The sequence below is a fragment of the Bufo bufo genome, chromosome 4, assembly GCF_905171765.1.
Source record: "Bufo bufo chromosome 4, aBufBuf1.1, whole genome shotgun sequence".
Taxonomy (NCBI): Eukaryota; Metazoa; Chordata; class Amphibia; order Anura; family Bufonidae; genus Bufo; species Bufo bufo.
Genome location: NC_053392.1, coordinates 129,284,777 through 129,307,535, shown reverse-complemented (window position 1 = coordinate 129,307,535; position 22,759 = coordinate 129,284,777). Strand labels below are relative to the sequence as shown.

Sequence of the window (22,759 nt, the reverse complement as noted above, 5' to 3'; positions counted from 1 at the left end):
TGTGGTGCAGTAAGTTTACAGATCTTACATCTTCTTTTACGTGTCTACAAAGCCCAGTTTCATAGGGTTAAGCTAGACATATAATAACCCACGAGCATGATGTCTGGTAATAATCTATAAATTCTCATATTCTAGAGCTATGTTGGTGAATTTTACAAGGATCATCACCATGGAAGGGGAATCTACACCTGGCCCGATGGTTCCAGGTTCACTGGCTCTTTTTATCTTAGCCGTAAAGAAGGATATGGGACCATGAGATTTCCTGATGGTAGAACATACCAGGTACTTGTGTAGTAAGAGTTCACAGCAGTAATGTTGGCATAGTACGATTGTCCTTTGTGTACAGCCATGATCATTTCATGGTAAACGTCCTCCTTTGCTTTGTTCTCCTATTGAGAAGCTGGATCTCCTCCTCTTCTTCAGTGGTCCATCTCAAAAGAGACTTCATGTCATTTACGACTCATTCACATAAAACTTCTTCTTACATCCCTTTTAAAAGAGGGTCTGCAGTTTCCAGGGAATGTAACTGGATTATATACTGCACAGTTGCTGCAGAACCTCTTTTAGAGCTAAGAGTTGTTCAGGATTTTGATATTGATGACCTATTCTCAGGATAGGCCATCGATGCCAGATCAGTGGGGGCCCACAGCCCTAACCCTGCCAATCAGCTGTGTTTTGTAGCTCTGATGCTGGAACTACACAGCTCTGTCCATTTTGTAGTGGATGGAACCGGTAACTGCAGCTCAGCTCCCATTCAAGTGCTAGCCACAGTGCCTCCATAACAACGTTGGTCACAGAGGAGGCAACACACCACTTTACTCTACAATTCTGAGTGGTTGCTGCTCTCAGTCATTTCCTGTGCTGATCACTTGAAGTGATCTCAGATGGCTTCTGTTGGACTAGCAGACCCAGGGGTACCAGCCATGGTTTCCTCCTATAGTCTTGGAACAACATTCTCTGAGCTGAGGTTCCCCTACACTGCTTGTTGTAGTGCATATTGTTAGATGCCCCAGAGCTTTGTATGTCAGCTGCTGCAGAACCTCTTTGAGAAATTACCTTTCGCAAAGCCCTCAATTCCTATTCAAGGAAGCTTTGTGCACCATATAGCTTACTGTAATCCACTTCTGGAAATTCCAAGAATATTAGACACCATCTTCCATGATGTTTCTAAAGGCGCTCCTCCGTCTTGGTGATGTCCTATATTCTTATAATTTACTTTTAATGTGTTACAAACTTACATTTATAGGAACATTCATCTTTTTGTCCCTGTATATTGTACACTGGTATAATTGCTGGAATATCCTCTGTGGTGTATAGACATGTCACCTTTGTCAACTTTTGGCAGGGACTCTACAAGGCAGATGTGCGCTTTGGACCTGGCGTGGAAAGTTACAGTGATGGCCGTCAGGATGTTGGCATCTGGATGGGTCAGCACTTGTTCAGGCTATGTACTCTGGTACCTGGATCTGTCTCCATGTCTTCTTTCCCACAGTTTAGTCTTCATTTTAATGGGGATCTAGGTAACAGTAAATGTCATTCTTCCGAGCTCCCAAAAAGACCATCGGAGGATCCATTTGATTTTAGATACAAGATCCTGCTTAGAGAGGACAGCTTCACGCTCACTGACAAGATCTACTCCTACTCATTAGATACAGACCACCTTCCCATCACTTGCTCTCAGCACAGAGAGTTTGACAGCCACTTTTATAGAGACTATAACAAACAGGAGGAGTCCGAAGACTGCACTTCTGACAGTACGCACAGAGCCAGAAGCGTGAGGGACATATGTCTGCATGTTAACCTACACAGGTATGTATAGCAGTGCTGAGCATACCTAGGTCTGGTCATACACATTAGGTAGTTCTTGATGGATCCTACTAATTCTGACTGCATCCAATGACAATCAAACCTGGCTGTCCCCAATGTCTCCATCCAATCGCTGCTGGCCCACACTTGGGCTACATGCACACGACCGTATGTGTTTTGCAGTCCGCAAATTACGGCTCCTCAAAAAAAAACGATGACGTCCGTATGGCATCCGTTTTTTTTTTTTGCGGATCCATTGTAACAATGCCTATCCTTGTCCACAAAACGGACAAGAATAGGACATGTATATTTTGTTTTTTGCGGGGCTACGGAACAGACATACGGCTGCGGATAGCACACATTGAAATGAATAGGTCCGCATCCTATACGCAAAAAAAAACGGAACGGACACGGAAACAAAATACGTTCGTGTGCATAAGGCCTTGTAGAAACAAGTTACCGTAGTAGCAAAGTGGATGAGATTTAAAGGGGTTCTACAGTTTGTTTTAACTGATGATCTATCCTCTGGGTAGATCATCAGCTTGTGATTGGCGGGGGTCCGAGACCCGGGACCCCCACCGATCAGCTGTTTGAGAAGGCAGCGGCGCTCCAGCAGCGCCGCGGCCTTCTCACTGTTTACTGCAGGCCCAGTGACGTCACGATTAGTATCAACTAGCGTGGGCACGGCTAAGCTCCCTTCAAGTGAACAGAGCTTAGCCCCACCCACGCTAGTTGATACTAGTCGTGACGTCAGTGGGCCGGCGGTAAACAGTGAGAAGGCCGCGGCGCTGCCTTTTCAAACAGCTGATCGGCGGGGGTCCCGGGTGTTGGACCCCCGCCGATCAGAAGCTGATGATCTATCCAGAGGATAGAAGATCATCAGTTAAAACAAAGTGCAGAACCCCTTTAAAGAGCATCTATCAGCATAATCAACCCTATTAAACCAGGCAAATGATATATTTCCTTTTCTAGGGTGAATACTTGCAAGAATATATAACTTTTTATATTTTATGCCAGCCGCTCATCTCTGTGGCAGATTATGTTCCTGCTATGACAGCAAAAATCCACTTGGAAATTTTCCGTGGCCTGTGAACGGGGTTGCAGAAGCCCCATTTACATGCTTAGGATGCAGACTACTGTCAGATTTATCACCCATTTTGGATGGAATCCATGCCGAATCCAACACCTGTGAACCGAGCTCATATTGAACCTATAGTGATATAGACATGACCTACCTAACCATGTTAGACTGAAGACCACTCCTTTTATGTCTTCACGTTCTTATCCCATTAGAAACAGACCAGAACATTTAGACTGGAATATGTGTTCAATTATGGATGATGAACGGGATAAGTTTGGTCCAAAAGGTCCCCGTGAGCGTTCTGCTGAGCAGCTCATTGAGATGTCTGGATTGGGAGATACGGAGACCATTTCTGCTATTCTCAGACATGACCTAGCCCACGTTGATGTGTCTGATAATGGTGGACAGACTGCTCTACATGCTGCAACTGTGAGTAGCCAGAAAGGTTTTCTGTTTTCTACTTCTCGAGGGAACCGATCGTATTGAAAATGCAGTGCAGTCTGCAGGCAGCATGTTATAGAGCAGGAGGAGCGGAGCAGATTCAGTATAACGTGTCATATATTCATCGGTTCTCTTCTTATTAGTCCAGTGGGCGGTCCTACTCGTTATGGACAGCCAGTCTCATATTCGTGTGCACACAGATATAGCTGTCAGTCACAGAGTAGGACCGCCCACTGGACTCCTAAGAACAGAATGAGCATGAGTCTGCTCAGCTCCTCCTGCTCTAGAACATGCTGCCTGCAGACTGGACTGCTCCCTTCAAAGGATTCATTCTTCATATTTACTGTTAATGTGCGTCTGGCATCAGTTTTTAAGGTTTAATCAGGATTTCAGTAGTTTATGAAATTTTGCATTTATGTTAAAGCGTAGCTAAACTTTACAACTATTTTATGAAATCGAATTCTAAATGTCATAAAATTAATTTTTGTGATCTACTTTATATTTCACATTTTCCTTACGAAATAGGCACCTGAAGTTCAAGGTTTCTATAGCAGTTTACAATTTCAGTGGTATACGGCTGCAGGGGGCGCTGTACTGGTAGGAGCACACATTGCTGCCTCTGCCTGCGCCTACTTCTCGGTGCTAAACCTGGCACATCACATCCGATGTGGTATGCGAGGCTTAAGTGGAGTGGGCACAAGAAGGAACTTGTGCACTATGCAGAGCTCCTGCCTGCACCCACTCGCTAAGGGCTTATGCACACGACCGTAAGGCTTTTTCAGTGTTTTGCGGTCCGTTTTTTACTGATCCGTTATTCCATTTTTTGTTTCCGTTGTGTTTCCGTTTCCTTTCCGTTTTTCCGTATGCCATATACAGTTTACAGTTATTACATAGAAAAAATTGGGCTGGGCATAACATTTTAAGGCTCCATTCACACGTCCGCAAATGGGTCCGCATCCGTTCCGCAATTTTGCGGAACAGTGCGAAACCCATTCATTTTCTATGACAGTGTGCTGTCAGCATCCGCATTTGTGGAGCGCGGCCCCGATCTTCAGGTCCGCAGCTCCGCAAAAGATAGAACATGTCCTATTCTTGTCCGCAGCTTGCGGACAAGAATAGACATTTCTATAGGGGTGCCGGGGGCGGGTGTGTTGCGGATCCACAATTTGCGGGTCCGCAACACACCACGGACGTGTGATTGGAGCCTCAATAGATGGTTCCACAAAAACTGAACGGATACGGAAGACATACAGATGCATTTCCATATGTGTTCAGTTTTTTTTTGCGGACCCATTGACTTGAATGGAGCAAAGCACTGTGTTTTGCGGACAAGAATAGGACATGTTCTATCTTTTCACGGTACAGAAATACTGAAACGGAATGCACACGGAGACACTTCAGTTTTTTTTTGCTGAACCATTGAAATGAATGGTTCAGTATATGTACCGCATACTGAACTAAAAAAAACGCCAGTATACTGAACGCAAAATACTGTTGTGTGCATGAGCCCTTAAGGGCTCTTTCACACGAGCGGATGCCGTGTGTGGAATCCACTGCATAAAACACAGCCAAACCCTGATCCGGACAGCAGAGACACAGAGCAGTAACATGATTGATAATGCTCTTTGCCTCTCTGATCTTTTTCTACAAAATCACAGCGAGATAAAGTCATCACCGTGATTTTGTAGTAAAAAGATCACAGAGAGGCAAAGAGCATTATCAATCATGTTAAGGGTCCATTCACACGTCCGCAATTTCGTTCCGCATTTTGCGGAACGGAATTGCGGACCCATTCATTTCTATAGGGCAGCACGATGTGCTGCCCGGATCCGGAGTTGCGGATCCGCACTTCCGGGTCCGCAATTCCGATCCCGAAAAAAATAGAACATGTCCTATTCTTGTCCGCAATTGCGGACAAGAAAAGGCATTTTCTATGAGAAGGCCGGCGATGTGCAGTCTGTGGATCCGCAAAACACACACGGACGTGTGAATGGACCCTAATGCTCAGTGTCTCTGCTGTCCGGATCGGGGTTTGGCTCTCTTTCACGCAGCGGATTCCATGCACGGCATCCGCTCGTGTGAAAGAGCCCTAACACATCCATAAGGTTCTCCTGCATTGATGTGCTATGCAGAGCCTTTAGCGGGTGAGTACAGGCAGGAGCTTTGCATAGCACATCGTTGCTCCTGCTTTTGCCGGCTCCACTAAAGCCTGGCATAGCACATCGGATGTGCCGTACCAGATTTAGCAGAGCATAGCGGGAGCAAGGATGTGTCCTCCTGCCAGTACAGCGCTCGCTGCAGTGCAAACCGTAGATCCATACACTGCTGACATGTGCAGATTCAAAAGCACTGTAGACACCTGAACTTTAAACAGAAAAATTAAGAAATACGGTATATTGCAAAAATATTTTTATGACATTTAGAATAAGTTTTAATAAAATAGTTGGAAAGTTTAGGTACACTTTAATGATATCTAGGATTGGCTTGGCTGTTCTGCAAAAATAATCTTTATATTAGAATGACCACAAAACATTGCATTAATATATGAAACTTTGTAATATATCTTAAATAGAATTTTATATATAATAAAAAATGACTCTCTTTCCACTTGTCAGCTCACTCCTCCCCCACCTCCATTCATAGACTTCTAAGGGCAGGAGCAAGCGGATGGAGGGGGAGTAAAAGAACTAATGTAAGTGGAAAAAGAGACATTTTTCTTTGATAAGATATATTACAGCATTTTTATAGTCATGTGTATTTCTGATTTATGTAAAGTTGTATGAAAAGTTAGTGACCATTAAAGTGTAATGTACTGCCATATTTCTGTGTACCAGTATTGTGAGCAGATATCTGCCAGGGCGTATGCACCCGTAACTCCCATTTGTGAATTTATCCAATAATATTCTAGAGGAATAACTAAGGAACTGCACAAAGCCGAGTTTTGAGAAAGGAGGATGCTGCAGATTACTTCATGCAAGAATTTACTGAAACAAACATGACAGAGAGATGAGAGATGGCTATTACACTGGCTGATTGTCGGCCAGATCATTGGTAACGAGTGTTTGTAGTAACACTGGTCAGCGATGATCTGGCAGTGTAATACTGCCACTGATCATCGGGCAATCCAGATTTTTAAGCTGTCTTAAAAATCGTAGTTTGCCGGTGGTAGATTGTGCTGTCTAATCACACTCTGCTGCATGGGGACGAGCGATGACATTAGTGACTATGGAGGAGATCGCAGCATTTAATAGCAGCGGTCTCCTCCGCTAATGAGTAAGCGATTGCCAGGAAGGAGCACTTCCCTCCCAATAATGGCCTGCAATTCTTTTAACAGGTTTTTTTTACTAACAGAAATACGTCTACAGTATATTAGGCATTTTTGTGGCGCAGATCGCGGCACAAAGGTTATTTGCACTGCAATCTGCAACTTTTCCCCACTCACACTAGGTGTAAAAAAGTGGGTGTGGCGGGGGAGGGGACTGGTCGGCAGGCCCATCTCATTCATCATTTTCTATGCCTGTTTTAGGGTCCATTCACACGTCCGCAATTTCGTTCCGCATTTTGCCGAACGGAATTGCGGACCCATTCATTTCTATGGGGCAGCACGATGTGCTGCCCAGACACGGAATTGTGGACCCGCACTTCCGGGTCCGCAATTCCATTCCCGAAAAAAATAGAACATGTCCTATTCTTGTCCGCAATTGCGGACAAGAGTAGGCATATTCTATTAGTGCCGGCGATGTGCGGTCTGCAAAATGCGTAACACACATTGCCGCTGCCAATATTACAATGGTGAACGGTGCGGAGGTTCACAGGAACATTTACATCCCATAGACTTCACAGTCAGTATTACAGCATGGAGCAGGAATGAGCTGGGACTGTATCAAAAGGTGGATTAATACATTGCAATCATTGGGCAGATTATCGAAGACGAACGTTCCTGCAAACGCTCGTTCCTGAAATCTGCCCGTATCATGGTGCAGCCATCCTTCCCGACAATCTGCTGCTCCTCTGCTGGTCTAAATGCACCTTAAAGGGGTATTCTGGGAAAGTACCTATACATATAAGCAGAGCTTCATTTTACCTTGCAATCCATTTGTCTAGCTCCTGTGTGATCCTGCAACACACTGAGAGCATCATGGCGCCTGATCTTCCCTCACAAAACTACAATCCCCACAATCCCTAGCTTTCCTGCTGTGAGTGTTGATGATTATTGATTGGCTGCCTGATATACAGCCCGGTCATGTCCCCTCTACTCAGTAATCAGCAGCACACTGACACGCCCTTTGTTTCACAAGACCTTTAGCTACACACTGAGCATGCTCGACCTAACAGGTCAACGCCATGGTAATGTATGAGTGGGTAGCAGAGGAAGAAAACGACTTTTATAACTACTGAGCGGCAAATATGTGAAATTTACATGGTGCCATATGAGCAATTATATATACAGAATACCTAAACTTAACTTCTAAACTGATTAAAATAAACACAACACATTATTGTGGTAGAAAATTGGCCGTGGTCTTTTATTAAGGGTTACATAAATATAATATTACTAATAAAATCACCATAATAATTAAATAAATAAATAACCAATAAATAAATACTCATTTAAAATTCATTAAATCCACAATTGTCCCCCCAGCAAAGCTGGGTGACTAACCCCCCTTCAATATCAGACCACGACTTCTTTTTTTTTTTTTTTTTTTTTAAAAACAAGGGAGGGCGGGCGGGACGACGTCCTCTTCTTCCAGGCTCCGCGGCGGACAAGCTCCGGACCTGATGCGACCTTCCTTAAATATTCGAATTTCCCGCCCAGAAATCTCAATCACCAATCAGGAACAGGCAGAGAACAGGTACCTCAGCAACAGGTAGGCAACCAGGTACCAATCAAAATGCAGAATTAGAATCACCTCAGAAAATGTAAAATGAACATTCATTAGAACACAAAAGGCGGGAAAAATAGAGACTTATGAATTACTATTAACCCTTATACTGATGCTCCATGACACCATGGTGGGCATTCAGTATGCCTTCTGTGCCCACTATCATGGTGCCATATGAGCAATTATTTATACAGAATACCTAAACTTAACTTCTAAACTGATTAAAATAAACACAACACATTATTGTGGTAGAAAATTGGCCGTGGTCTTTTATTAAGGGTTACATAAATATAATATTACTAATAAAATCACCATAATAATTAAATAAATAAATAACCAATAAATAAATACTCATTTAAAATTCATTAAATCCACAATTGTCCCCCCAGCAAAGCTGGGTGACTAACCCACCAGACATGAGGGATTTATCCCACATGTCCCCCCCTAAAAACCACGGCCTTATCAATCATGTCCTGTAGACCTGAATTGAAAATATCCAGCCCTATATCCGACAAATGGACCAAATCATTCCGATATAGACCTGCAATAAAACCCTCAAGCTCGGTATGCCTTATTGACCAACCATTTAGACTAGGAAGAAATTTCTCTAAACTTCTGTTAACCCTTTTTCTAATTTTCTCCATAAAACCATACTGATCACTTTTCCAAATTAATCTTGGTATAATTTCGGAAAAAATTAAAATTACCTCCGGGATTAATGATTTAATCTGAAACAGATCCGATTTCATGTGCTCCATCAGATCCAACGTTTTAATTTTTCCCAAGTCATTACCCCCAGCATGAATTATTAATACATCAGGCTGTGGTAATGACCTCAATTCATTTTTCAGTATCGGAATGATCTGGTACCATTTCAAACCTCTAAAACCTAACCAAACTATGGAAACAAAAACAGCACCAATAAAACTTTTTTGCAAATAATTACGCTCCGCAGCCCTTCTTTCTGCCCAAAACACGAAAGAATGGCCCAGAATCCATATGACCATTTCCTCTGGACCTGAAAAATATCAAATAAAATTAGAGCACCAGATTAGGTCTAATATACAACTTAAATCTGTCAGATTCCCAACGACCAATTTTTTTAATTACTGCCTCATTCAATCCCAAACTAGCGGCAACTGTTGCCGCACCAATCCGAAATGAATGAGACGAATAATTTTCTTTAGATAAGTTTAACAATACCAGACACTTTTTCAAAATAGCGTTAAATTGATATATTGTCAAAACAGAACCATCTTCGTGAATTAAAAAAGAACCATCTCTCTGGGGTCTAATGTCAAAATAATCACTAACCGTCTTGACCGGGCACAATGGTGACTCAGTTAACATTGCTAACCTGATCCATGACCCTTTTGCAAACTGGTCTGTTTTAGATTTTTTAATAAAAATTCCTACTGAATTATTATACAAATTAATATCACTAACTTCCAGTGGTGAAAACGACTTTTTATTAGCCGCGGCTAGCTCTCCTACCCGAAGTGCCCCAAAAAATGTTACCACAAAAGCTACCTTAAAAAGAATTGCCTCAAATTTTGAAAATGTACACTTCTCCAATACTGACACCAAGGAACCAAGCAACTCAAAAGTGATTGGTCTTCTGGAGTCAATCCTTCTAAATGATCTTTTAACCCCTTTCAAAAATTGTTTCACTACAAATTGGTTAGAAAATGGCTGACAACCAGCCAGTTTAAAAAAGAATGACACCCCTGAAACAGTCAAGTGTAAAACTGAATAACCAACACCTTTATCTAATAATGAACAGAGAAATTGAAAAAATACATCTAAATCGAATAAAAAACACGAAACATTCCTAACTAAGCAAAATTGATACCACCTCTTCCAAGCCAATGAATAACTTTCCCATGTGCGGGGTGCTAATGACTTCTGAATAAACTTGCTGATTAATTCCGGATAAGATTCCAAACCCGTTCTGGACACGGAATTCCCACTTTCTCTGCCTGCGGTACTAGATAAAAGAATCTTTCCCACTGTGCGCGGGAAAGAGAATCAGCTATATCATTATCTCTACTAGGAATATATTTAGCTTTTATCCAAACATTCAAATCTAAACAACAATAAACTAAATAACGTAATAATCTAACAACAACCTCAGAATGTGATGATAAGCAATTAATCGCAAATAAAACTCCTTTATTATCCGAAAAAACTAATAGTCTTTTATTCCTAAAAACATTACCCCAAATTACTAAAGAAACTACTATAGGAAACAACTCTAATAACACTAAATTCTTATTTAAACCTAGCTTAACCCACCACTCCGGCCATGGTTCAGCAGACCACTGCCCATTTAAAAATGCACCATAACCCCATGACCCTGAAGCATCAGTAAATAAACCTATAGCCCCTGCTTCTTGAAACTCTTCTTGCCAAGCACAACGACCATTAAAATGAGTTAAAAATTCTTCCCACACTGCTAAATCATCCTTAAGAACTTTTGTAATCCTAACATGCGCATAAGGAGATTTTAACCCTTTCGTTGCCATATATAATCTCCTAGAAAAAACCCGAACCAACCGGAATGACCCTTGACGCAAAAGCCAAAACACCTAATAAACTCTGTACATCTCGTAGCTGAGCTTTCTTTACAGAAACAATTTTCCTAATCAAAACTATTGCCTTCTCCACCTTTTCAATAGGTAACCTGACTTCCATATTCACTGAATCAATTATAATACCTAAAAATTCAATAATCTGACAAGGACCCACTGATTTCTCTTGCGCCAAAGGAATGCCAAAATACTGGCAGATCTGTGTAAAACCCTCTAATAAACTAGAACAAACATTAAAAGAACCAACAAACAGGAAATCGTCTAAATAATGTAAAATATTAACAGAACCCAACTCCTTAATAACAACCCAATTCAAGAATGAAGAAAATGATTCAAAATAAAAACACGACCAAGAAAACCCCATTGGCAAACACTTATCAAAGAAAAATTGACCATTAAAATGAAAACCTAATGAATTAAAACCTACCGGATCCACAGGTAACAAACGAAATGCAGCTTTAATATCTGCCTTTGCCATAAAACACCCTTTCCCTACTGAACATATTAAAGAAACTGCATCGTCAAAGGATGTATAGGCTACAGAAGCTATTTCCTTATCCAAAGAATCATTCAACGATTCTTTAACCGGGTACGATAAATGATGAATCAGTCTAAATTCATTAGGATTCTTCTTTGGAACAATTCCCAAAGGAGAGACCCTAAAGTCAGAAAAAGGTGGAAAAGGAAAAGGACCAGCTATCCTACCCTCATGCAATTCTTTCAGAATCTTAACTTCAACAATATCTAAATGCTTATTAACTGAGGGCAAATTATCATGAACTAAACAACCCTTGCCAGTAAATTTAGGAACATAAAAACCACAAACAAAACCTCTAAGGATTAACTCCGCCTTCAGACGGTCTGGAAATAGATCTAGCCATGGAAGCATTCTTACCCAATTCACTGGTGTCTGAGCTTTTTGAAAAATCTCTATTGGGTTGATTTTGTAACATGGACTGATTAGCTTTTTTAAAACACCGAAACATGGGGTGTGCACCTGAACAAAATGAACATTCGTGTTTATATCTACAATTGCTCAGCCATCTACATGCCGATTCATTATATGCAAAGCAAAAACCTTTTTTACTAACAGCACCAGACACCATTGAATTAATTGGCCTAGCTTGAAAACCACTTTTCTGTGGCAACATCAAGCTAAGCCAAAGACCCACATCTTTAGAACCCCAAATCATATTAGTGTGTACTGCTAACTTCTGGCGAAAAGTTTCATCATATGTAAACCATGCGAGGCCGCCAAAATTACGGTAAGCCTCTAAAATGGAATCCATATGTTGAAACAAACCAACACAACTCTGTGGATGTTTCGCACAAAACACAGAAGCGTAAATAAAAAAGGCTTGCAACCAATTATTAAAAGATCTTGGCGCAATCCTTTTCCTTTCTTCCTCTTTTTCAAACGCTTTCTTCTCACTTTTAAAAGGTTCTTTGGCAGAAGGGAGCAATGATAAAATATCAATATATTCCCTTCTCCAAATTTTTTCCTTTACAGATTGAGACAAGTGAAACCCCAATGGAGAGCCGTCACATGTCAAAGCTTCTTTTAAACAAGTTTCACTTATACCAATACCATTATCTAAGGTTACTGTACTCACTGATTTATTAACATTCAAAATATCAGCTCCTGCATCAGCTGGAATATCCTTCCACACTGCTGCAGGCTGATCTACAGAAACAGGCACACTAGCTGAAGCCCATTCTGAAAATAAACTTGCTAAGCTAAGCAATAACTTATTATCTTGAGTACCCATGTTGGTAGGCAAAGACAAGCTCTGCCTACATGTCTCCTCACCATTCTCCGGTCCCGGGTCCATGCTGGGGGCACTGGAGGCCGGCAATTGCGCTCTACTCAAAACCCCAGGCTGCGATACCGCACATCTAGGGGAGGAGCGCACATTGCCACCTTTCCGGCTTCTTGCTTCCGCTGGTGAATAAGCCCTCCTTGGCCTTTTGATCCGCTTGTACACCCGAGCTTCAGCGCTATGGGAAGCGCCTCTTGATGACGATCCAGACGCAGTCGCTTGACCTGTGACGTCACTGCGCACCGCGACGTCCTGAAGTCCCGCCTCTTCATCTTCAACTGACACTCCGTCAGCCAGGCATCGTTGAAGCCACGCCTCCCCGCCACTTGACTCGGCGCGCTGAATCAACTTCCTCAGGAGCTCTTCCATCCGACCGGTGAGTTCTTTACTGTTGCCTTTAAACTTCGGCCCTTCTTCAAAATCTTCTGCTCTTCAGCTTTTAGGGCGGCCCTCACCTCAGGAACTCAGCGCCGCTTTATTCTTCACAGCAGCGCTGACTCACTGCTCATACGCCGCTTCTCCACCGCTGCTCCTCCGCCGCCACTACTTCACTGCCGCTTGTCAAATTCCGCCTAGTAATGCCGGCGAAGCCCAATAGCTCTTTTGCAGCTAGGCCGGCACTTCCTAGGGCTTCAGGCGACGACGTCCTCTTCTTCCAGGCTCCGCGGCGGACAAGCTCCGGACCTGATGCGACCTTCCTTAAATATTCGAATTTCCCGCCCAGAAATCTCAATCACCAATCAGGAACAGGCAGAGAACAGGTACCTCAGCAACAGGTAGGCAACCAGGTACCAATCAAAATGCAGAATTAGAATCACCTCAGAAAATGTAAAATGAACATTCATTAGAACACAAAAGGCGGGAAAAATAGAGACTTATGAATTACTATTAACCCTTATACTGATGCTCCATGACACCATGGTGGGCATTCAGTATGCCTTCTGTGCCCACTATCATTATATTAGGTAATTATTGATAATTGGTGTAAAACATAAGTTATATTTATGGTAACCGGAATACCCCTTTAAAAGGCTACTTTCACACCAGCGTTTCTACTGGATCCGTCATGGATCAGCAAAAACGCTTCCGTTACTGATAACACAACAGTCTGCATCCGTTATTATCTTTAACATAGCCAAGACGGATCTGATTTCTATTGTGTCTGAGAAAATGGATCCGTCCCCATTGACTTATACTGTGAGTCATGTGGTGCGGAGAAAGACGGATCCGTCATCGCAGACAGAAAAATTCTGCTTGTAGCGTTATTCTGTCCGCGATGGGGACGCAACCAAACAGAACAGAATGCATTCTAGTAAGGCTACTTTCACACTCGCGTTTTGTGCGGATCCGTCATGGATGGACCCGTTCAGATAATACAACCGTCTGCATCCGTTCAGAACTAATCCGTTTGTATTATCTTTAACCTAGCCAAGACGGATCCGTCATGGACACCACTGAAAGTCAATGGAGGACGGATCCGTTTTCTATTGTGCCAGATTATGTCAGAGAAAACAGATCTGTCCCCATTGACTTACATTGTGTGCCAGGGCGGATCCGTTTGGCTCAGTTTCATCAGAAGCGTTTTAGTGTCCTGCAACCCTGCTGTATCTGCAACCCTTGCACCCCCCTCCTGCCATGGAATAAAGTTACCTGCCTATCAACGGTGAGTGCCGCTCGTTTTGTTTTCTTTTTCTTTTTATCGCACTTGGTGAATATGCTTGATGTGGATGACTCCTGTACGGCTACGTGTCTGTGTTTTGGGCGTTCCAGCAGGCGTGCCATGGAGGCTCAGCCGCAGATGGCGCAGCACATTGTACTATGCCCTGTCTTTTCCAATTATACATGAATGAGGTTTGCCTCTGAGATCCACTGCCGCTGTAAATTACTTCTGACTTGCGATAAAGCACGCTAACAAATCCTCTTCCAGGTAAATGGCCATAATAACGTCATTAACCTTCTTCTTGACAATGGAGCGGATGTTAACAAGAGTGATGATGAGGGACTGTCAGCGCTGTCCTTGTGCCTGGTGCTTTTCTACAGCACAAAGTCATTCTGGCCTAATGTGGCTGAGAGGAATCTCCCTGTGAACAAGGTCAGTATCCTCCCCATGTAGTAGGACATCACAATCGTTATCTAGCTCCTCCGACTCTGCTACATATGTGGAGGTCTAATGTGTCCATGTCTCAGGTGGAAATATTGCCCTTTACAACATGCGCTATAGTTCTGCTTCTAGCTTGTTATCACTAGCGCCTACGTATCTGCAGCATGTCAATTGTAAAATGAAAATGTTAATATATGCAAATGAGCCTTTAGGAGCAACAGGGGCGTTGCCGTTACACCTAACGGCTCAGCTCTCTCTGCAACTGCTGCACCCTCTCCATTCTGATTGACAAGACCAGGTGTGATGACATGTTCACTGCCTGGCCCTATCAATCAAAGTGGAGAGGGTGCGGCAGTTGCAGAGAGAGCTGAGCCTCTAGGTGTAATTGACACATTTGTGGATCCATCCTGCCGCTAGTGAACGTGTTCCCCAGGACTGCCGCTCCGTCCCCATTGACTATAATGGGGGCGGGCAGAGTTCCGGCGGAGGCACGGCAGCGCACGGCGAGAGGCTGCCAGAATAAAACTACGACATGTCCAACATTTATTCCGGCAGCCTCTCGCCGTGCGCTGCCCCACCCCCATTATAGTCAATAGGGACGGAGCGGCAGTCCGGGGGCACACGTGAACTAGCGGCAGGACGGATCCGACAGGCTGTTCACCCGACGGAACAGCCTGCTGGAGGTCCGAGCCGCTAGTGTGAAAGTAGCCTAAACCTGCACGATTCAGTTCTTATTGTAACATGGGTTCCTGCGGATTTGTAGCAAATCCAACATGTGTGGACCTACTTTTGTAGGATGGAGCAGTGTCTTCAATAATAAGGCATTACATGCACAGACAATGGCACACAGAATGCAGACTAGTAGTGCATATTGGGCTCAAATAGTGTCATACATTGCCATACACTGCCTCTTTAAATCTGTTGAGAAAGACTACAGTTCTTGCTTCATCTGGTGTTTCAAATTTTAGAAGGATATATATTAATCACCGTATAGAAAGAGAAGCCAGACACAACCTAAGTCTGGTGGATCCAAGCTCAGCAAGCGTCTCTGTCTAATAGCTCGTAATCCGTTTATTTTATAAAAACAATTTTTATAATGGCAGTCTATGGTGTCGCACTGCAACATGCAACATGCTGCGACTGCAACGCAACAGTCGCAGAAAATCCATTTGAGATGTTGCATGTTGCAGTGCGACACCATAGACTGCCATTATAAAAATTGTCACGCACTTACAATATAGTATTTCTCTTTGATCTTATCATTCATGCTTACCAGAGTTATACATCTAAATTTTGATGCTATCTTCTTATGTCAAGAATCCTATTGTACTTCATGGTATGAAAAAATACTGTACAATGTGATATACATTTCTCCAAGAATTGTTAATGTTTGTCTTTTCTTTTTATTCTATTATTTGATGTTTATGCATACCTGTATATGCTAAAATCTAATAAACGCCTTTTGAAACAAAAAATTGTCACGCGACATTAGTGCAACAAAATGCTGCGCTACAAATGTTGCAGAGTAGTTGTGCCCTATCTGTCGCGCGACTTATTGTCGCAAATGTCGTCGTGTAGACGTAGCCTTATACACGTCATTTTGTGGCACATCTCTGTCAATCACAACGAAATGGTTAATTTAACCTGCACATATTTCATTCCCATATTTCTGAATATATTTGTGATGTGAACAGACTAAAGAGTAGAACTTTGTGTCCCTTACGTTGGATACCACAATGAGCCGTTATCTTCTGGCCTGATCCATCCCATTACTCCCTTCTCTATTACAGGCAGTAATGCCCCTGAATAATCCCTTCCGGTAAATTGGAAATGCGCTTTAGTTCGGAATACTATCACACTGCCCACATGAACCATCCATGTAGTAGCCAGAGAGTTCCAAATACCGAAAATAGGATATATGATTCCCAAATACATAGGGGGGTATTTATTATTCAGAAATACATCTATATTAGGCGTATTTCTAGTGCAGATTGCGGCGCAACTAACCATTTTCCCTGCTCACTCCAGGTCTAAAAAAGTGTGCGTGGCATGTGCGTGGAAATGGTCTAAATGTAATCCAGCCAGGAAGCTGGCTTACATTTAGACTGGTGCTGGATGCGCCAAAGTTATGTAGAGGCCGGCCGCCAGATATAGAGTTTATTAAGACCGGCGTCTAAAACGCTGGTCTTCATAAATGTCCCCCCGTAGTGCATACAGAGTGTCCAGAGATCCAGTCAGCAGGTGGCTCCACAGAAGTAGCGAAGGTGGATATTCATTATCGTCACATTTATACCCACCTTAGATGGCAGATGTCTTCATTTTGTCTTCATAATCTTATTCTGACGTCTTATTTACAAGTGTAGGAAGAAAAAACTCCCCTTGCGCTGAACAGTTGTGAGAATGAGAGCTGCGCTATGAATGAGAAGGACACGGAGAAGAATGGTGAAATAGGCCCAGGATCTGGTGGATCGCTCCAAACATCAGTTTGTTACAGGAGTGGTGAGGACGCGGAGTGCACCGTTGATCGCCATAGGTATGTGAGATACATATTTAAAGGGGTTGTCCAACTTTTAGGCTATTTTCACACTTGCGGCAGTGAGATCCGGGAACTGCCCGCCGGATCCCCCGATCTGGATGTGACTGAAAGCATTTGTGAGGCGCATCCAGATGCGGATCCGTCTCACAAATGCATTGCAAGAACGGATCCGTCTCTCCGCTTGTCATACGGACAGACGGATCTGTCTTGTATCTTTTTTCACATTTTTACCCGTCTGCGCATGCAGATCCGGTATTTTTAATGCACTAATACATTCCGGCATTAAGGCAAGTCTTCAGTTTTCTTTCGCTGGAGATAAAACCGTAGCATGCTGCGGTTTTATGTTTTGCCTGATCAGTCAAAATGACTGAACTGGAGACATCCTGATGCATCCTGAACGGATCACTCTCCATTCAGAATGCATGGGGATATAACTGATCAGTTCTTTTCCGGTATAGAGCCCCTAGGACGGAACGCTATGCCGGAAAAGAAAAACGCAAGTGTGAAAGTACCCTACATTGGTAAACTATTGTTAGTATTAGTGCCAGGGACAGCTGGTCAGTGTGGCTGTTATGCAGCATCTTTACAGCAATCAGTCGGTCTCCGTTTTTTAAAAGCTGAAATACAAACTGGCACTGAGCTAATTAGGGGCAATGAGGACTGGCAGTATTCAGACAGTGCTTCTTCTCCCTCTTACATATTAATCACAGTTTGCAATTTTTTTATTGGACATTTATAAGTAAGGCCCCTTTCACACGAGCGAGTTTTCCGCGCGGGTGCAATACGTGACGTGAACGCATAGCACCCGCACTGAATCTTGACCCATTAATTTCAATTTGTCTGTGTACATGAGCGTTTTTTTCACGCATCAGTTGTGCGTTGCGTGAAAAACGCAGCATGTTCTATATTCAGCATTTTTCACGCAGCCCTGGCCCCATAGAAGTGAATGGGGCTTCAGTGAAAAATGCATTGCAAGCAAGTCCGGATGCAGTACGTTTTTCACTGATGGTTGCTAAGAGATTTTGTTTGTAAACCTTCAGTTTTTTATCACACGCGTGAAAAACGCATCATAACGCATTGCACTCGCGCGGAATAAACTGAGCAACTGAATGCAATCGCAGACAAAACTGACTGAACTTACTTGCAAAATGGTGCGAGTTTCACTGAACGCATGCTGAACGTATCCGGACCTAATCCGTATCGTTCGTGTGAAAGAGGCCTAAAGGAATTGGTTATTTTTGGTTTTCATGTGATGCTACCATATTGCAAATCATGTGCATGTCACATACTTTATGATGGGGTTGTCTTATATGACCCATTAGGCATAAGGACGTGACTGCCCTCTGTTAGACCACCGTTACACGGTCAGTATTTTACAGCAGTATTTGTGAGCCAAACACAGGAGAGAAGAAGTATAAGGCCTCATGCACACGACCGTGGTTTTATTCCGTGTCCGTTGTGCCGTTTTTCGTGATTTTTTGCGGACCCATTGACTTTCAATGGGTCAGTTGAAAACTCGGCTAATGCACCGTTTGTCATCCACGTCCGTGATCCGTGGTTCCAGTCCGTCAAAAAAATATAACCTGTCCTATAATTTTTTCAAGTCAATGGGACCGCTAAAAAACACGGAGGCACACAAGATTGTCGTCCGCGTCCGTTTTTTCCTATCATTTGCATGGCAAACCTGTCTTAGATTTTTTTTTTACTTTCCTTCATGTCTGGTGATCCTCCAAAAATCAAGGAAGACAAACGGAAACGGAACCACGGAACCCCATTTTGCAGAACGGAACACAACAACAGTCGTGTGCATGAGGCCTTAGGGTAAAGGCAGACGTTCAGGATTTATATGCGGACAATCCGCACTGAAATCTGCAGGTGTTCGCAGGGAAATCCGTGCGGTCAATCCGCATCAATTGGTGCGGATTTTCCGCATGCAGATTTTACTGTCCCCATTGAAGTGAAAGGAGAAAATCCGGACAGGAAAAATAAAATAAAATTAATTTTAAAATCCGCAGTGTAGTTCAAAGTCCATGCTAAGAAAATCCGCATTGTGAGCATGAGAATTTCAAATTCTCATAGAATACAATATACATGACCTACGGTGCAGATTTTCCACGCGCAAATCCGAGCAGAAAATCCGCACGCAATCCTGATCGTGTGCATTTAGCCTAAGGGCTCATGCACATGACAAAAAAATAGAAAATGTCCTATTCTTGACCGTATTACAGACACGGATTGGACAGTTCTATAGAGGGCAGGATATGAAATATGGAACGAGCACGGCCGGTATCCGCGTTTTGCGGATCCGCAATTTGTGGACTGCAAAAGCGGCTATGGCCATGTGCATGAGCCCTAATGAAGAGATGTGTGCCTGTTCTGTATGTTGGACCCACTCCTGGTTTTCACTTACAAATCCTTTTATTACATGGCCGGCATATAATTACTCCATCTGCAGTAGGTGCTACAGGAGAACATGCGGTCAGTAGGGATGAGCGAATCGATTTGTACGAATTGATTCATTCATCACATAGAATTCTTCAGCTGCGATTGGCTGTCCCTGCAGCTGAAAAAGCTCCCCACGCCTCTTGATTGACAGGGTGGGCTGACAGCAGCGCAAGCGCAGAGGCTCAGCCTCCGATCCTGGAGCTGGGACTGTTCATGCTCCACTACCTGGAAGTGTTTCATTACCATAACTCATCTATGGTTCACTATGTGATTTAAAAAAAAAAAAATTGTGGTTTTATTTTTTACAACTTTTTTCTGTACTGAAGCAAATGGATCTCTGGCCTTACAATAATTATTTGGCTTTTTTTTAAAAATTTACCCCCTAATTAAACGCTAACAATCATAGGGATTAATACTAGGATATTCTGTCACCGAAGTATCAACGAATATTTAAACAGCTAAAGAAGGTGACTTTTAAAAATACCTTTATTATATCAAAAAGGGGGTATCGGTATATATATATATATATATACCACTATATAGTGCAAGGAGACATGCAAGTACTTGAATTTCCTACAGGGGAGTAATTGCCCCCAAAAGGAAATCCATAGTAACAGGATCGGAGGAGAGGACCCAGGTCTAATGGGACGGACGAGGGCAGAATGTTCTCACCCTGGTTGCCCTATAGACTGCTTAGCCCAGGGCGACCCCCTGATGGTGGAGGTTCCCTGTCCCTGAACCTAATACTATCCAGTCCCTGTTAATCCCTGACAAGGGAGCCCTAACATCACCATGAATATTTCAGTTACTGTCGTTTGGCTTACCAAGCATCTATAAGGCTAGGTTAACATACGTGGCACAGTTTCCATTTTTCTGGTCCTGCATATGCTGGACACCAACGTGGCCTGATTGACCTTATTAACTATAATGGGATCTGTTGGATTTCCACTTCACCCACCTAAAGAGGTCTGTTCACACTGTGGATTTTCCTGTCTGAAATATTTGTGGCAGAAATCTGAGGCTGAACAGATTTGCAGTTTGTCATGCCACGGATTATCATTATTCAATCAGGCTAATCCACGGTCACCACCTTTTCCATGATTTTAATTCTAAGGTGGACAAAATGTGTGAACTACACTATGGATTTCCATTAAAACCAATTCATACTTCCGGTTCCGGCGCTGGTATGTGAGGACGCGGCAGCCGTAGCTCCTCACCGTTAGCTATAGCAGACCTCCCCTGCTAGCCGTGACACCGGACGACCACCCGATCGTATGGAGAGGTACCTGCTCAGGAGTGGGCACAAAGCAATTCCCTCCAGCCGCGCAGCTTCCGAAGACACCAGGGAGCCCTTCAAGATGGCGCCGACTCCTTCACAGACACTACAGAGCGGAGACCAGAGGGCGGTGAGCGACGACTCAGAGAGCACCCAGGCTGATATGTTTGCCTCAACATAAAACACCTGGCTATAGAAGTAGCCAAACAGCTTGCCCCAGACCTCATAGTCTCCTTTTCCTCTACAATTCAAGCAGCGTTGAACAAGCTGCAAGAGGAGGTGGCACTGCATGATCACAGGTTCCAAGAGCTTGAACAGAGAGTGGCCTATATAGAGGAAGATTCGGCAGAGGCAACAACTAAGCATAAAGATCTTGCTCAACTAGCGGCAAAACTTCATGAGAAAGTTGAGGACCTTGAAAACAGGTCCAGAAGAAGTAACTTGCGGCTGGTGGGGATACCTGAATCGGTGCCGCTACAAGATCTGCGCCGCCTGTTCGAGGCGAATTTGCCCCAAGCCCTTGGTCCTCCTGGGAGACGAAAAGTAGAAAGAGCGCACCGTGTGGGACCCCAGAGGGAACCACCCTCCTCGCCTTCTGTTAACTGTCGGCCACGTCAGGTCATCTGCATATATCTGGATTAGGGTCCATTCACACGTCCGTTGTTTCTTTCCTGATCTGTTCCGTTTTTTGCGGAACAGATCTGGACCCATTCATTTTCAATGGGTCCTGAAAAAAAACGGACAGCTCAATGTCTGATTTTTTTTCAGGACCCATTGAAAATGAATGTGTCCAGATCTGGTCCAGATCTGTTCCGCAAAAAACGAAACAGATCAGGAAAGAAACAACGGACGTGTGAATGGACCCTAACACTGACAAGGAGGACATTTTAAAAGCATACAGGCTGAGAAAGGAGCCGATAATTGTTTGTGGTCACAAAGCTAGTTTTTGCGGACTATTCGGCGGAAACCACGATGAATCGCAGAGCCTTTAGTGCCATATGCTCTGGACTATACAAAAAAGGAATTAAATTTCAGCTGATTTACCCGGCCGTCCTTAAGATAAAACATGGCGATGGCACATTCAGCCAATTATCGGACCCGAAGGCTGCCAAGAACTACCTGCACCGTTATGGCGGAGCAGAGGTGTCGCCAAGAGAGACACGACAGAAGACCCCAGAAGACTCGGATGACAGCCGTAGTTGGAATCGAGTGCCATCTGCTTCGCTTTCAAGGGGTTCGCAGTTCGCCTAAAGAACAGAGGTCCTTGGCCAGGCAGCACCATGCAACCCCGTGACTGATGCGACCGCTTCCCTGTATATTTGGCAGCGCATAGAGTAGGACTCTAGTCTATTGCTTATATTTTACTAACGGTGAGAAAATGCTGTATACTTGATTGCCGTTTATACCAGAAAAAAGGAAAGTCTATTTACCTGGGGTAGTGACCCAGTGTTAGGCCTCATGCACACGACCGTATTTTTTTGCGGTCCGCAAAAACGGGTTCCGTTTTGCCGTGATCCGTGACCGTTTTTTCGTCCGTGGGTCTTCCTTGATTTTTGGAGGATCCACGGACATGAAAAAAAAGTCGTTTTGGTGTCCGCCTGGCCGTGCGGAGCCAAACGGATCCGTCCTGAATTACAATGCAAGTCAATGGGGACGGATCCGTTTGACGTTGACACAATATGGTGCAATTTCAAACGGATCCGTCCCCCATTGACTTTCAATGTAAAGTCAGGAGTTAATATACCATAGGATCGGAGTTTTCTCCAATCCGATGGT

At 43.5% G+C, this 22,759-nt stretch overlaps 2 protein-coding genes across 3 annotated transcripts in view; one reads left to right on the top strand and one right to left on the bottom strand.

Annotated features, from left to right (window-relative positions):
* The window catches only part of ANKMY1 (ankyrin repeat and MYND domain containing 1), a 64,487-nt gene that overhangs the window by 14,623 nt on the left and 27,105 nt on the right, over positions 1-22,759 (top strand). The window contains exons 3-7 of the mRNA XM_040427861.1: positions 136-282; positions 1,346-1,809; positions 3,100-3,316; positions 14,553-14,717; positions 17,090-17,259. Coding sequence (XP_040283795.1) covers positions 136-282; positions 1,346-1,809; positions 3,100-3,316; positions 14,553-14,717; positions 17,090-17,259 — 1,163 coding nt within the window. The remainder of the gene's footprint in view (positions 1-135; positions 283-1,345; positions 1,810-3,099; positions 3,317-14,552; positions 14,718-17,089; positions 17,260-22,759) is intronic.
* LOC120997666 lies at positions 8,076-12,794 on the bottom strand. 2 transcript variants are annotated; one of them, XM_040427862.1, is made up of 2 exons: positions 12,616-12,794; positions 8,076-10,223 (listed from the first exon to the last, which is right to left on the bottom strand). In XM_040427862.1, exons 1-2 carry the CDS (start codon positions 12,635-12,637, stop codon positions 9,253-9,255), a joined length of 993 nt encoding a protein of 330 aa, XP_040283796.1. In that variant the 5' UTR covers positions 12,638-12,794; the 3' UTR covers positions 8,076-9,252. The 2 variants fall into 2 exon arrangements, with proteins under 2 accessions (XP_040283796.1, XP_040283797.1); XM_040427863.1 differs by having other exon boundaries at positions 8,076-9,232.